At 47.0% G+C, this 12,770-nt stretch overlaps 1 protein-coding gene across 2 annotated transcripts in view; it reads left to right on the forward strand.

Annotated features, from left to right (window-relative positions):
- Nucleotides 1-3,330: 3,330 nt before the first annotated feature.
- Nucleotides 3,331-12,770, forward strand: part of SPOCK1 (SPARC (osteonectin), cwcv and kazal like domains proteoglycan 1) — a 513,777-nt gene continuing 504,337 nt past the window's right edge. Inside the window, exons 1-2 of one of the 2 annotated variants that reach the window (XM_023195680.1) lie at nucleotides 3,331-3,441; nucleotides 4,054-4,239. In XM_023195680.1, coding sequence (XP_023051448.1) covers nucleotides 4,054-4,239 — 186 coding nt within the window. In that variant the 5' untranslated portion in view covers nucleotides 3,331-3,441. Of the gene's footprint in view, nucleotides 3,442-3,862; nucleotides 4,240-12,770 lie in introns of those variants that run through there. The other variant, XM_023195688.1, reaches the window with a different exon arrangement.

The raw sequence follows: 12,770 nt of genomic DNA on the forward strand, positions 1-12,770 counted from the left end.
GCCTGGCCAGAAGAGAGGACCTGTGGGGCCCAAGCTTGCTAAGTTTGAGGACCATGAGAAGAAATGTGGCTAGAATCTAGGGAATGAAGGGCAGAAGTAAGGGACCAGATGGTGCAAAGTTTTATGAGTCATGAGAGGGAATGTGAATTTTTGTTTTACTGTCATGGCAAGCTATTGAAAGGTTTTATGCAAGGGAGTGATTTCTATTTTAAAAAGATTGCTACATATATACAATGGAGTACTATTCAGTCATAAAAAGAATGAGATCTTGTCATTTGCAACAACATGGATGGAACTGGATATCATTATGTCAAGTGAAATAAGCCAGGCATGGAAAGACAAATGTCACATGTTCTCATTTATTTGTGGGATCTAAAAATCAAAATAATTGAACTTATGGACATAGAGAGTAGAAGGATGGTTACCAGAAGCTGGGAAGGGTAGTGGAGGGTTGCGGGGAAGGCAGGGATGGTTAATGGGTCCAAAAAAATAGAAAGAATGAATAAGACATGGTATGTGATAGCACAACAGGGTGACTATAGTCAATAAGTTAATTGTACATTTAAAAATAACTAACAGAATGTAATCGGATGGCTTGTAACACAAAGAATAAACGCTTGAGGGGATGGATACCCAATTTTATGTGCTGTGATTGCATGCCCGTATCAAACATCTCCTGTACCCCATAAATACAAACACCTACTATGTATGCACAAAAATTTTAAAAAGAGAAGTCTCTCTTGAAAAGATTGCTCTCACATGAGTGAATGATGGGTTGCAAGGGAAAGGAAAGAATCAAGGAAACCAGCCAAGAAGCACCACAGTTCTCCGGGTGAGAAGTGATGGTCTTGTGGACTTGGGAGTGTCTGTGGAAGTGGGGTGAAGTGGGTGGCTCCAGGGGATGTTCGAAAGTGGACTGGACCCCCCTTGCTGATGGATGGGAGGTGAGGGGCGAGGAGATGGATGAACTGGAGATGACTTGCGGGGTTCTGACTTAGGCAGCCATGTGGATGAGGATACATTCACTGTAACAGGGATGAACGGAAAACACAGATGCATGGAGGACATCCAGACTTCTGTTTTGGCCTGGTCACAGGTCTGACGTGCCCATGGGGCATTGAGGAGACGTAAAGTATGAAGCTGGAGGTGCAGTCATAAGTCATTGGAATTTCCGGGCTGGAAGCGTATCTGGAGGATCTCAGGATACGAATGGACTTGGGCACCTGGGGAAAGGGTTTTGGGGGAAAGAGAAGAGGGCTAGGTCTGAGCCCCAAGAAACCCTGGAATAGCAGCAGGAATGACGGTGGGGAGCAGGAAAGCCAGGAGGGTTAGAGCCACGGGAGCCGAAAGAAACTGCTCAGAGGCCACACTGGCGAGGATCGAGGGTACCCACTGGGTCTGGTGACTTGGAGGAGGCTGCTGATGGTGACAAGTCATTTCAGTTAGTGAGGATGAAAGGCAGATTGGAGTGGGTTGAAGAATGAGTTGGAGGTGAGGAGGCAAAAATGACATTTAGGGACAACTCCTTGGAGAGATTTTGCTATCACACTGGGCAGATAAATGGGGAAGTGCTGCTTACTTGGGTTTCTACGAACATAAGAAACAGTCTCTTCATCATTTCTAAACCTCTCTCCCACTCTGATGCACCCACCCACAGCATTCCATGATAAAATAAACTGTGGATGATGTGCAGTCCCCAACATAGTAGCTGTGACTCCACTCCTTTTTCTCCCTTTTGAGAAAGTTTCTAGGAATGCAAATCAGTCAGAGTAATGTTGGGAAAACCACAGATCTGCTGACTTCCACACATTCGACTATTACATGTAACCAAATTACTTGTAGCACAACTTATTATTGACCACATCCTACATTATCGTTGGCATGCTGGCTGCGACGTGTTGTTGTTCCAGACATGGTTGGGTGGCATTCATTCATTAAATCATTCATTCATTTATCAAATATTTTCTGAGCATTAACAGTGTGTCAAGAGCTTGTACTCTGGGCACTGGGAGAAGTGGTGAACAAGACAAACATAGCCTCTGCCCTCAGGAGCTCTAGCCAGGTGGGGAGGCAGACAGAGTAAATGATATCAATTGAGCTTACAGCCAGAGAAGCACTGTGTTCTCAAAGACAGCGTCACTGTGGGTGCTGGCCTGGTCCACAGGCGTAGCAAGAGTCTCTCTGAAGAAGTGAGGATGAATAAGCAGAGAGCAGAATTAATGAGACTTGTGCTGGGACTGGGTACGGACGGAAGCCCAGGCAGAAGTGAATACCCAGGAGTGGAGGGAGGCCATTTCCACTGGGGTCAGGGCCAGCCCGTCCAGAGTCTGAGAAGGAGGAGAGAGTGGGGTGAGAGGGAGGGTCCAGACGTGCAGGGCCTGGGGGCTCAGGCCAGGATATTGGTCTTTATCAGGAAAGCACTGTGAAGAATTTTGTGTTGAGGGGAGAAGGGTGATGGGATGGTCAGACTTGTTTTGAAAGAGCGCTCAGGTGTCTGGGGAATGGCGTGTAGTTGTACAGAGAAAGGTGACAGGCCAGTGTCACCTGTATACAGGCAGGGGAAGGCATTAAGTCCCTTCCAGCCCTATTTCACCAAACATTGGGTATTTGGAAAGGGGGTGGGGGATGGGGCAGGACCAGCCTCCCACTTCTCAGTGTTCTGTCCCTGTAGCCTGATCTGTTTTTCCTCTCTCCACTCCCTCCCGCCTAGGGGAACCCGACATATTAGTGCTGGGGCCGGTTCTCAAGGGGCAGGACAGTGGTAAGCATGGCATAGGGCACGGGAGTGCAGAGATGCAGGTGGGTGCATGACTTGGGATGGGCAGTGCAGATATTCACTTATCCAGGGAATGGCAGGACAGTGGTTCTCAAACTTTGCTGTGCATAAAAAACGCCTGGGGAGCTCATTAAAAGTGCAGACTTGGAGGCTTTCCTAAGGAAGGCTGACTCTGCAAGTGGGGCCAGCAGGGCAGGAATCATTTTTAAGACGCTCGCTTCTCTCTCCACCCAGGTGATTTTGATCTAGATAACCCGATGGCCTTCCTTTTGAGAATGCTTCCATGCTGGCCTGCGTCTTGGCCTCATATCCTGTCCCCTCTTCTGTCTCTCACCAGCCTGGGCCTGAAAGCTGATTTCAGCCCTATATTAAGATGTGAATGACCACGTTCCGGGCTGGGGCGGCCGGGCTGTCGCGCAGGCAGCGCGGCCGCCAGGGGGCGCCAGAGCCTTGGCTCGCGCGCTCGGCCTCCTCCGCCCGCGGACGCCGCGCCCGAGCCAGCGAGCGAGCGGAGCACAGCTCTGCGGGCTCACAAAGCGGCCAGACGCTCGGCGGCGGCGGCGGGTGGCAGGAGCGCAGGGACGCGAGCCCGCGATCAGCCTTCCCGGCGACCGTACCGCGGGAGCTCGAGCAACTCGGACGCGGGGACCCGGGCCGGCCCCAAGGTACGTGCCCAGCGGAACCCCGCGCCCCAACTTGGAGTAGTTGGGACCTCCCCGCGGCCGCCTAGGGGGCTGGCAGGGTCAGGGCCTGGGGTTACCTCCGAGTAACTTACCCCCGAGACCGCAGGGCGCGCGAGGGAGACCTTTCCCGTAGCTGTGGCCGGGAACCCCCCAGCTGCTGGCAGTCCCCACCCCGCTTGCCGGAGCTCGGGTGCTGCTGGAGCCTTGTTCTCCCCTCCCCTGCCCCAAAGCTGTGTGCACTGTCTGTGGGAGTGTGGCTTGCGGACCCGGGATCCCCGCTTCTGGGGAGGGGTACCAAGCCCCTGAGAGGAAGGCAGCATCTGTGGGACACTCGGAGAATATGCGAGAGGGGTCCCCTGTAGTTGGACGGCAGCCTCGGATTCGTGACGCAGCCTCCTCGTTCGTAGCTTAGACCCCCATTCGTGATAGGGGTCCCTGGGTCTAGAGGCGCGACAGGCGTCTCAGGTGCGCGAGCGCAGCCCGTCCCAGCCACGGGGTCCCCTTCTCCGGGCTGGGGCGCTGGGACGCCTGGGTGCCCGGGGCTCGCGGCCGCCCGCCCTCCCCGCTCACCGCCCCGCGCGCCCTGCCACACAGATGCCGGCAATCGCGGTGCTGGCGGCGGCTGCCGCGGCGTGGTGCTTCCTCCAAGTCGAGAGCCGGCACCTGGACGCGTTCGCCGGAGGCGCGGGCCCCAACCACGGCAATTTCCTAGACAATGACCAGTGGCTGAGCACCGTCTCCCAGTACGACCGGGACAAGTACTGGAACCGCTTTCGAGACGTGAGTACCGGCGCCACCCGGCCCTGGGGGGCGCGGAGCCTCTCGGAGGGGACCCCTGGAACGGGATAGGTGTGTGTGGGGGCAGGTGGGCATCTCCCGTGGGGGCTGGTCGGTCCCTGCTTTCTGGGCACGGTCTTGCCTGAAAGGAACTTTAAAGAGAACTTCGAAGGCTCCATGCGCTTACCTGTTACCTGTGGGCCAGGTGTGTGCATTTGTAGGGCTGCGGGAAGTGACTGCACTAAAATACTGCACAGATCACCAGCAGCTGTGGAGAAAGAGGTTCTCTGAGCTTCCGACTTCTCCTAACCGTGATGGTAGACGTTGCCTAGCTCCCGAGAAGACCTCCCCAGAGCAGCGGTGGCGTGGACCATCTCTAGGGTGTGTCAGGAGAATCCCTGTTGGAGAGGTTGGGTCTGGGAGTGGTCCCAGGTATTTATGGGGGAGTCAGGGGTTGCATGTCTGTGTGTGTGTGTGTGTGTGTGTGTGTGGAGAGGGGGCGGTCGTGGCAATGGGCTTGATAAAATACAGGGAAGGTGGAGTGGTTTGACCCTTGGAGTCTTGAAACAGGAACAGCTAGCCTGTGCAGTTGGTCCCCTGACCTGAAAGGGACCCTGGGTGGCAGCGCATTGCTCTTTCGAGGGAGCACTGGGAGTGGAGAAAGTTACTCTCGGACACCCAGAAGCACACTTGCGGCCTGTTTCTGCCCCAAGGCTGGCTGCCACTCCCCAGGTGTGCCCCAGGGATGTGCGGCAAGAGGCATCTGGTGCAGTCTTTCCAGCAGATGGCATCTCCTCTGTTTTGTGGGCGCCTCTGACAGCTTCTTCAAGGACTGCCCCAGCTGGCCAGGGCCTTCCCCTTCTAGGTGACTTGGAAGTACCATATTTTATGGTACTTAACATTAGGAATTCCTGTTTCTGAGAAGCCTTAAATATTGTAAAAGTGCCCAAGGCATAACAGTAAAAAAGGGAAAAGCTTTAATGTTCAAATGCACTGTTTCTTTTTGTTTCTGATCAGTTTTGGTGTTAAATTAATATTTTTAGCAGGATGTATTTTTAAAAAATGATAATTTGACCTATACCACAGACCCCCTTGTTAATGTCATGGGGCATGGTTTACAGACTCTTTGAGGAGGAATATGTATGGGGGTCAACTTCCTCCACTGGACTCCTCTGAGCTCTGCTCTCAGTATCTGCAGACCTTGCAGCGACAGGGGATTTGAGAAATGGAATGAATCGCAGATGTTTCCATACACTTTCTAAAGAGCACCCTCTCCAGATCCCTATCCAGAGGAGATGCACTCATAGCTTCGTGTGGGGGCTTATCACACTCCTCTTTGTTCCCCCTCTTCCTCTTTCTAGTTGATGTTGGACTGCTTCTCTTGGAAAGGGGATTTCAAACACTTTCAATGAATAGCCACAGTTTTTTGGGGCTGTTAATCAAAATTGTAATTGCATTAAAAATTTTAATTGATACATAGTAACTGTTAGGGTCTTACTTTTGCAGTAGATATGCCCCCCACTTTCCTCCCCTACACCAGTGAGATTCCTCCCATTCATTGCCCCATTTCTGACCTGCTCCTTTAACTGCTCAGATCTGAGAATCCTGCATTGATTACCTTTGCCTGTGGGTGAAAAAGATGCCCAAACCATGAAGGATTCACCTGGGGCAGAGATAATTTTGCTTTTTGTTTTGCTTTGCTTTTACTTTTCTATGGTTATGTTTTAGATAGAGTTGAGGAGCAGGGCAGTTGCTTGACTTTGCTAGAGATGGAAGAATTGAGCCAGGATTAGAAGTGCAGGGCCACCTCTGGAGATGACTTGGTGTTCCTGGCAGCTGGATTGGGTTGAAAACACTTGTGCTTGTTGGATCTTTGGATTATGGAAAGGTTTACCATGCTTTCATGCCTGTTCAAGATTTTCTAGTCTCAGTGTATCATAAGCATGATATTCTGAATTCCTGCTTAGCTTTAATTTTTTAAAAATTGGGCTTCTCTTCATTTTCCATCTTTCTTATGGATGGTGGTGACATTTTTAGATCTTTGGATCAGTGTGTTTCCAAACCTGACTGAGGATGAAGCTCACCTGAAGTGCTTGTTAAATTATAGCATCCACGGTCCTCCCCTGGAGAATCTGACTTTACCTTTCTGGGGTGAGTGCAGGGAATCCATATTTTAAGCAAACATACTATGATGTTTAGGAAATACTGCCTTTAGATAGTGTAAAAATGTCCAAGACATAACAGAAAGAAAAGCTTTTATGTCCCAATACACTATTTTTTGTTTTTGTTTTTGGAGCAGTTTTAGACATTACACTAATATTTTTAGCAGCATATATTTAAAAAATGATAATTTAATCCAGCATGCCATTAAAACATCTAAAAATGTTCAAAAAATATCCCAAACATCTTCAATAATCACCCATTTTAAATGCTGTATGGAGTCACCTGAAACTAACAGTGGCTCAGACATAGTTTAATGTCATTAACCTCTTTAAAGTGTTGTAGAACTCAGACCAGACACACTTTTAGGGCAAGTCCCTGGAATAATCACAAAGCCTGAGCCTGGGAACAGGAGGTAAGAATTTGCTTTCTATAGAAACCTACTATTCAGTGGGCAATTGATAAAGCCTGAGCTAGTCTTGCAGTTGCTCAGCCAGCCTAATCATTTTCATTGAGCCAAGCCTTGCTTGAGGTCGACAAAGCCCCAGCTTCTTTGCTATTTCTTTGGTTGTTTTGTTGAAGCTGCTGATAACTTTGAAAGGCTGTGTCCCACAATTATTGTTATGATGCTTGTCAATTTTTGGAACTCATTGTGAAAGAGAACGTGTTGCCTTCCTCCTGACTTGTCTGTTTTTTGGACTTGGGGGAGAGAGATTCAGATGTGATTTTTGAACCTTGGAAATGGAAAACTAAGGGCTGTTGTTAGAGAGTTGATTGTAACCCTTGGTTGTCGTTACAGGGTCAACTTTGAAATGAATATGACAGTGGGGTTTGTGTTCCATCTCCCTTGACTGTTGGGTGTGCTGTGACATTGCCAGAGGTGACCTGGCAACCTCTACTTATCTTGAAAACTGTCCTATTGCTCTAGATATATAAATACTTATTATCCCCTTATTTTTAGAAGTGAAGTCTTCAGAACAACTCCATGGTTTTTTCCCTGGAGTTACGGATCCAGGACAAATAGAACAACATTCAGATGATTGCCCCTAAATGTATTTGTGGTCTGTTAGTTTCGTCGTTCTTCTTTTATAAACATGAGCTATTGGGAAGTTTTGGCCAGGCAGAGGCCCGGATTTTTGTACACAAAGTTAAGGAGGTGATGAAGAAGCAGATGTTTGTATTAAGTTGTTCAATAATTTTCCATCTTTAGCCGACATGCATTTAACTCTTTCACGGCTTGAGGTTGAGGAATCAAGATGCCACAACCGTTCTCCTAATTTTTCTGAATCTGATTTGACTTTGGCTTTCCATGACCATTACTGTAAGGAAATTTTCCTCTGTTCATTTGTACATTCATGCATTCCAACAAATATTTATCTACCATTGGCTAGGCATTGGATTATAGGAGTGAACAAGATAAATACATGTAATGTCTCCTTTCATGTAACCTCTTACCTGCTAGAGGAAATTCTTTAATGTATGGTATGCTGTCATAGACTTCTTATTCTGTTTTCTTCTAAAAATATTTTTTTTTCTAGAAACATAATACAGTCTGGTTGTAACTGAAAGATTAAAATGTTGCAGAAATAGGTAATAGCTAACATTTATGGAGGACCGAGTGTGCCAGACACTGTTTAAGGTACTTTCCATATATTATCTCACTTAATATTCATAACAGTCCTATGAGAGAAGTACTCTTATTATCATCTCCTATTTTTTGGGAGGTTAAGTCTCTTGATCAAAATTAGAGCTGAGATGTGGAGGAGCTGGGGCTAGAACCATGCCATCTGACTCTAGGCTCTCTCTGTACCACAGCCAGTCAGGAGCTGAGTGGATTTGGGGTGCAAGCCTCCACTGATAGCACATTGCAAGTTTTTCCTGCTTTATGAATGAGGGCAATCCGTGAATAACCTTAGGTTAAGACAAAGTGGGATGGGAAGTCAGGTGGACACAATGTACTGTTGGGGTCATGTCAGAGCTTATCTTCTCCTAATAATGAGCTTCTGATTTGATTAAAATAATATTGTTGCTTACAACAAACATGACATTTTCTTTCTTTTGCACACATGAAACCCTGACATTTAACTTTAGGATAATTACCTTTAGCGGGCCTGAAGAATCAGAAGTGTTGCCTTGGGTGGCATTTATCTTACTGTGGAGTGACCTGAGTGTGTAATTCTAAGAAGAGCACAAGGACCAACTTCTGTTCTTTTTCCTTCTGGCACATGCTCTGTGGGATTTGGTGGTCTTTGTAGCAGAGCTGGGGTGGCAGCGAGCATCTGATCTGCTCATTTGATCTTAACATATCAGCTATAATAAGTTTCAAGGGCAAGTGGAGCCTATTGATAAAACAGTGGCTGGCTCAGTCAGTGGGGCTGGTGACAAAAGAGGTGGTATGGCTTAGTGGATCAGTCATTAATCTGTCACCACGGAAACTCAGCCCATAATCGAGAGTAGCAGAAAATCATTTTGATTAAACAGGTTCAAGGAGACTTAAATGAGTTTGTGATCCTGACTGTCTTTAATGAACCCACTATCTTAAATCCCCTGTACTAGCTGACCATTGATAGAAATAATTATTTCACAGGGATCATTATAAAGGGACAGTTTAAAAGTTGATAGGCCTAAGAGTCTTGATGTATTCTCTGTCCTTACCTTCAGTGTGCCCTTGCCAGAGAAAAGCTACATCTTTTTAGATGGCAGAACTCCTTGCCCCAGTTGGCCTTCCCAGGCCTCTCCATGATACTTCAGCAGGACTGTATCACTGGGAGAATAAGTGCTCTCCTATATTCTGATGAGGCCAGTTTCAAAACTAAGAAGTGGCTCCAAATGGATAATGAACCCATAATACTTGCCTAGAGGAGCGGGACCTCATCATTCACTCAATCACTTTGTTACTTGAGGAGACAAAATCATGTTAGTAATTAAATAATGTATCGTAATTTCTTATTGATGGACTCAATATAATGTGTTTCAAACCAAACAAAATATCTAAACACAAGAACATTCAGGATGACTCATTTTACCTTTCTGTGGTGAGGTGACTGCCTGTGTTCCTTGGCAAATTCATAAGACCCAGACTTACACGTGGTCTTATCTCTCCAGGTGAGATAGTTACAAACAAAATAAATTTTCTGTAAGAGATTATGTAATTCACTTAAGGTTACAGGTATTTGTCCATCATGTTTCATTCAGTGTGAGATGCCACCAATGGTAAGATGCACCATTTTAATGAACTGTCAAGAAGTAAGACAGTGCCCAGTGTGAAGAGTTTGATAGGCCTCTGGATAAAGCTGGAATTCCAAAGGGCTACACCGTCTATGTAGAGGTAGATGAGAAATAAACTCACCACGAAGGGAAGGGGCCACAGCAAGGCTACTTGCCTCTCTCCACCCTGCATTGGTGGATGGAGAGAAAAGATATGCTCCAAGCAACTGAGCAGGCTGGCACTCTTGCAGGTTTCTGGTCTACATGCACACTCTCATTGTACCCTCCCCCTATAAAAAGCTTACACAGTTCATTTAACTTAAAACAGTCTCAGATTATTTATCATCTCTGAGCCTCTGACTCCTCATTTGTTAAGAAGTGATGATAATATTCCTTTGGTGAAACTCTAGATTGCAAGTGATTGAAATGTGGTCCAAGCTGGCTTAAATGGAAGAGAAAACATATTCACTTGTATAACTAAAAATTCTAATAAACTGTGGTTTATTTAAGGCTGGATCCAGGGGCTCAAGTTACATCATAGGACTAGGGGTTTGTGTGTGTCTTATTCTGTCTCCCTGCTTTTATGCTGGTTTTGTGCTCAGGCTGTTTGGTTCCATGTAGTGGCTCAGGGCAACTGCAAATCTGCATCATCATAGTTTTCATGTTCTCAGTAGTGCCAACAGTAGTTCCAGAACTGAGACTTGTCAGATTTCCCAGTGTTAGGCACCCATTCCTCTGTCAATCACTTTGGCTAAGTTGGTAGAGTATGCTGATTGCCCAAGACTGGATTATATGCCCAGGGCTGGGGCCTAGGGCTAGAGTGGCAGAGGTGGTTTCATTGGATCCCACTGTTGATGGATGGTAGAAGGGTAATTTCTCAAGGGGAAATGGATGGCTGTTGGGCAGACGTCAACAGATGTCCACTGTGTTGACCAAGCTTATGGGTTTAGCATGAAGAGTAAATTGGTTAATGCAGGTGAAGCTCTTAGCACAATGCCTGGAGTCATATATACTCAGCAAGTGGAGGCTATTTTTATTAATGTCAACAACTCCTATAGAGCTGTTATGCTGTATTCCTCGATTTATAGTTGTATATATCTACATTTTAGCTTATTTATTAGTTGGATGCCTCCTGAAGAACCTAAGTCTTATCATGCCTCACACACAGCAGGTGGCCAATAAGCATTTTGTTGACTTGAATTGCCTCCTGAGCAAACCTCTTGGAGGAAGGAAAGCTTTTACTAGCATACTAGGCACATTTGTTTATAGTCTTTGAGAGGTGGAAATTCTCAGGGTCACACATATTGAAAAAGTGTTTTTTAGTCTAACTCCTATCTCTAAGTCAGGCGTCACCCCTTTGTAATGCCTTTTAAGATACACCGTCGTATATAGCTTGGTGTCCTCACACCTTTACCACAGAGCCCCACTCAGAAAGCTGCTCATTGAGTGTTGGAATGAATGAATGGCTGAGTGCACTGTCCCAGGCCAGAACTTTCCACACCTCTGGCAGGTAGAGGGGTTCACTGCAGAGGGCTGTCATGGCAGAGTGAGTCATACTAGCTTTGAATGTGTATGTCTCACTCTATTAGTAATTGGCAGTGATGATGGATACTAACAAATGCAGTGCTGTTGAGAGGCAGAGGGAACCCAGCAGGGAAATGCAACCCCCCTCGCAATTCCAGCACAATCTCTGATTCCTTGAAAAGCTCTTTGAGGCTGAGTCATGTTGTGGTGTAAGTGCCCACTCTTAACCTGAGATCAAGCTTAGGTCTTTGGCTAGGGCATCAGTTTCCTCTTCTGTAAAACTGGAATGGTGATACTTGCATTGTGAGGCTCTGGTGGAGGACTGGGTAAGCACGTGGCACAAAGTAGGTGCTTGTGATCTTTGAGTGGCTGGTGTATCTATTTTAATTCATAATGATCTATAATCATTTAATTTAAGGGAGCTTCTTGTCTGGCTTGTGAGTGTGAGTTGTTGGCACTCAGCTCTAGATACTGCTTTCTGTCTCTTAGAAACATGTTGGGGGAGTTAGTTCCATAATCCTGAGCCTGTCTTCACTCCATTTCTTGCCAGTCTGGAAGGCTGTGTGAGGTTCCATATGGCCCATTCTTTGTTATTTTCCAGTTGTAGCTCCTGGCACAGAAGATCTTGCTATCATATTTCACGTTCTTGCTGGACCTCCTCCCCGAAACTGGCAACTCTCATCATGAAGTATCTGGGAGGGGGTTTGTGCGCAACTGTGCCTGAAATCTGAGTTATGCGAAGGGTGCCCCTAGGAGCTCCGTTATGCAACCAAGCACTACTTGGTGTCACTTCAGTGTTAAGCTCTGAGCCAGTTGCCTCCAGCTCGTCTCGAGAGGTAGAAACCTCATCTTGTCCTGCCAGAGTGGTCCCAGGCAGGCTTTATGGGCACCAGGGGATGGGATCCATTTTGAGACAAATGATCCAACCAGCCTGTGTATTACTGTGGCGTTCTCAGCACCCTCTGTGCATCTGGTGCCCATAATTTGGTCTTGATTTTGCATCACATTGGCATCACTATACTTGGGGAAGTTCTTGCAGGGTCTAGCACATGCTTCTTGGCACTCAGGCAGTCCCCAAGCTCCAGATTTGGCATTACAACCAAAGAAGAATACTAGTAGGATTAGCCAGACCTTTGATCCTTCTCTTCAAAGACCCAGTTCTTCCATTCCACATCATTACAGGTCATCAGAAGGTCTGTCATTCACTACAGCCCAAGCAGGTTGGTTGTGGCTTAGGAGAAACCCCGCGATAACAGTTAATGCAGGTAGGGTAATTTGTTGTCACACAAATATTCTTCAAATGCCAGCTATGTGCCAGGCCTCTGCTAGGTGCTGGGTGAAGAAGATAGACACGTTTATACCTTTCTGGTGTTTATGGTCTAGTGTGGTAGACAAATAATCACAAAATAATCATTTAGGTTCCTTTGAGAAAAGCACTACAAGGCAGAGGCACCAATGCTCTCAGAATATATCATGGGAAGCAGGAGGAGGAATCCATTAACCTTTTTGGCTGGGGACTGCTTCCCTGGGAAGGACATTGAAACTGAGCCCTGCAGGAGGATGGCAGTGAACCAGGCGAGGAGAGGCCATGGGAAGAGCGGGTCCAAAGGCCTTGAGGTGGGAAAGACCTTGATGTGTTTACA

Source organism: Piliocolobus tephrosceles, chromosome 4 (assembly GCF_002776525.5).
Source record: "Piliocolobus tephrosceles isolate RC106 chromosome 4, ASM277652v3, whole genome shotgun sequence".
Taxonomy (NCBI): domain Eukaryota; kingdom Metazoa; phylum Chordata; class Mammalia; order Primates; family Cercopithecidae; genus Piliocolobus; species Piliocolobus tephrosceles.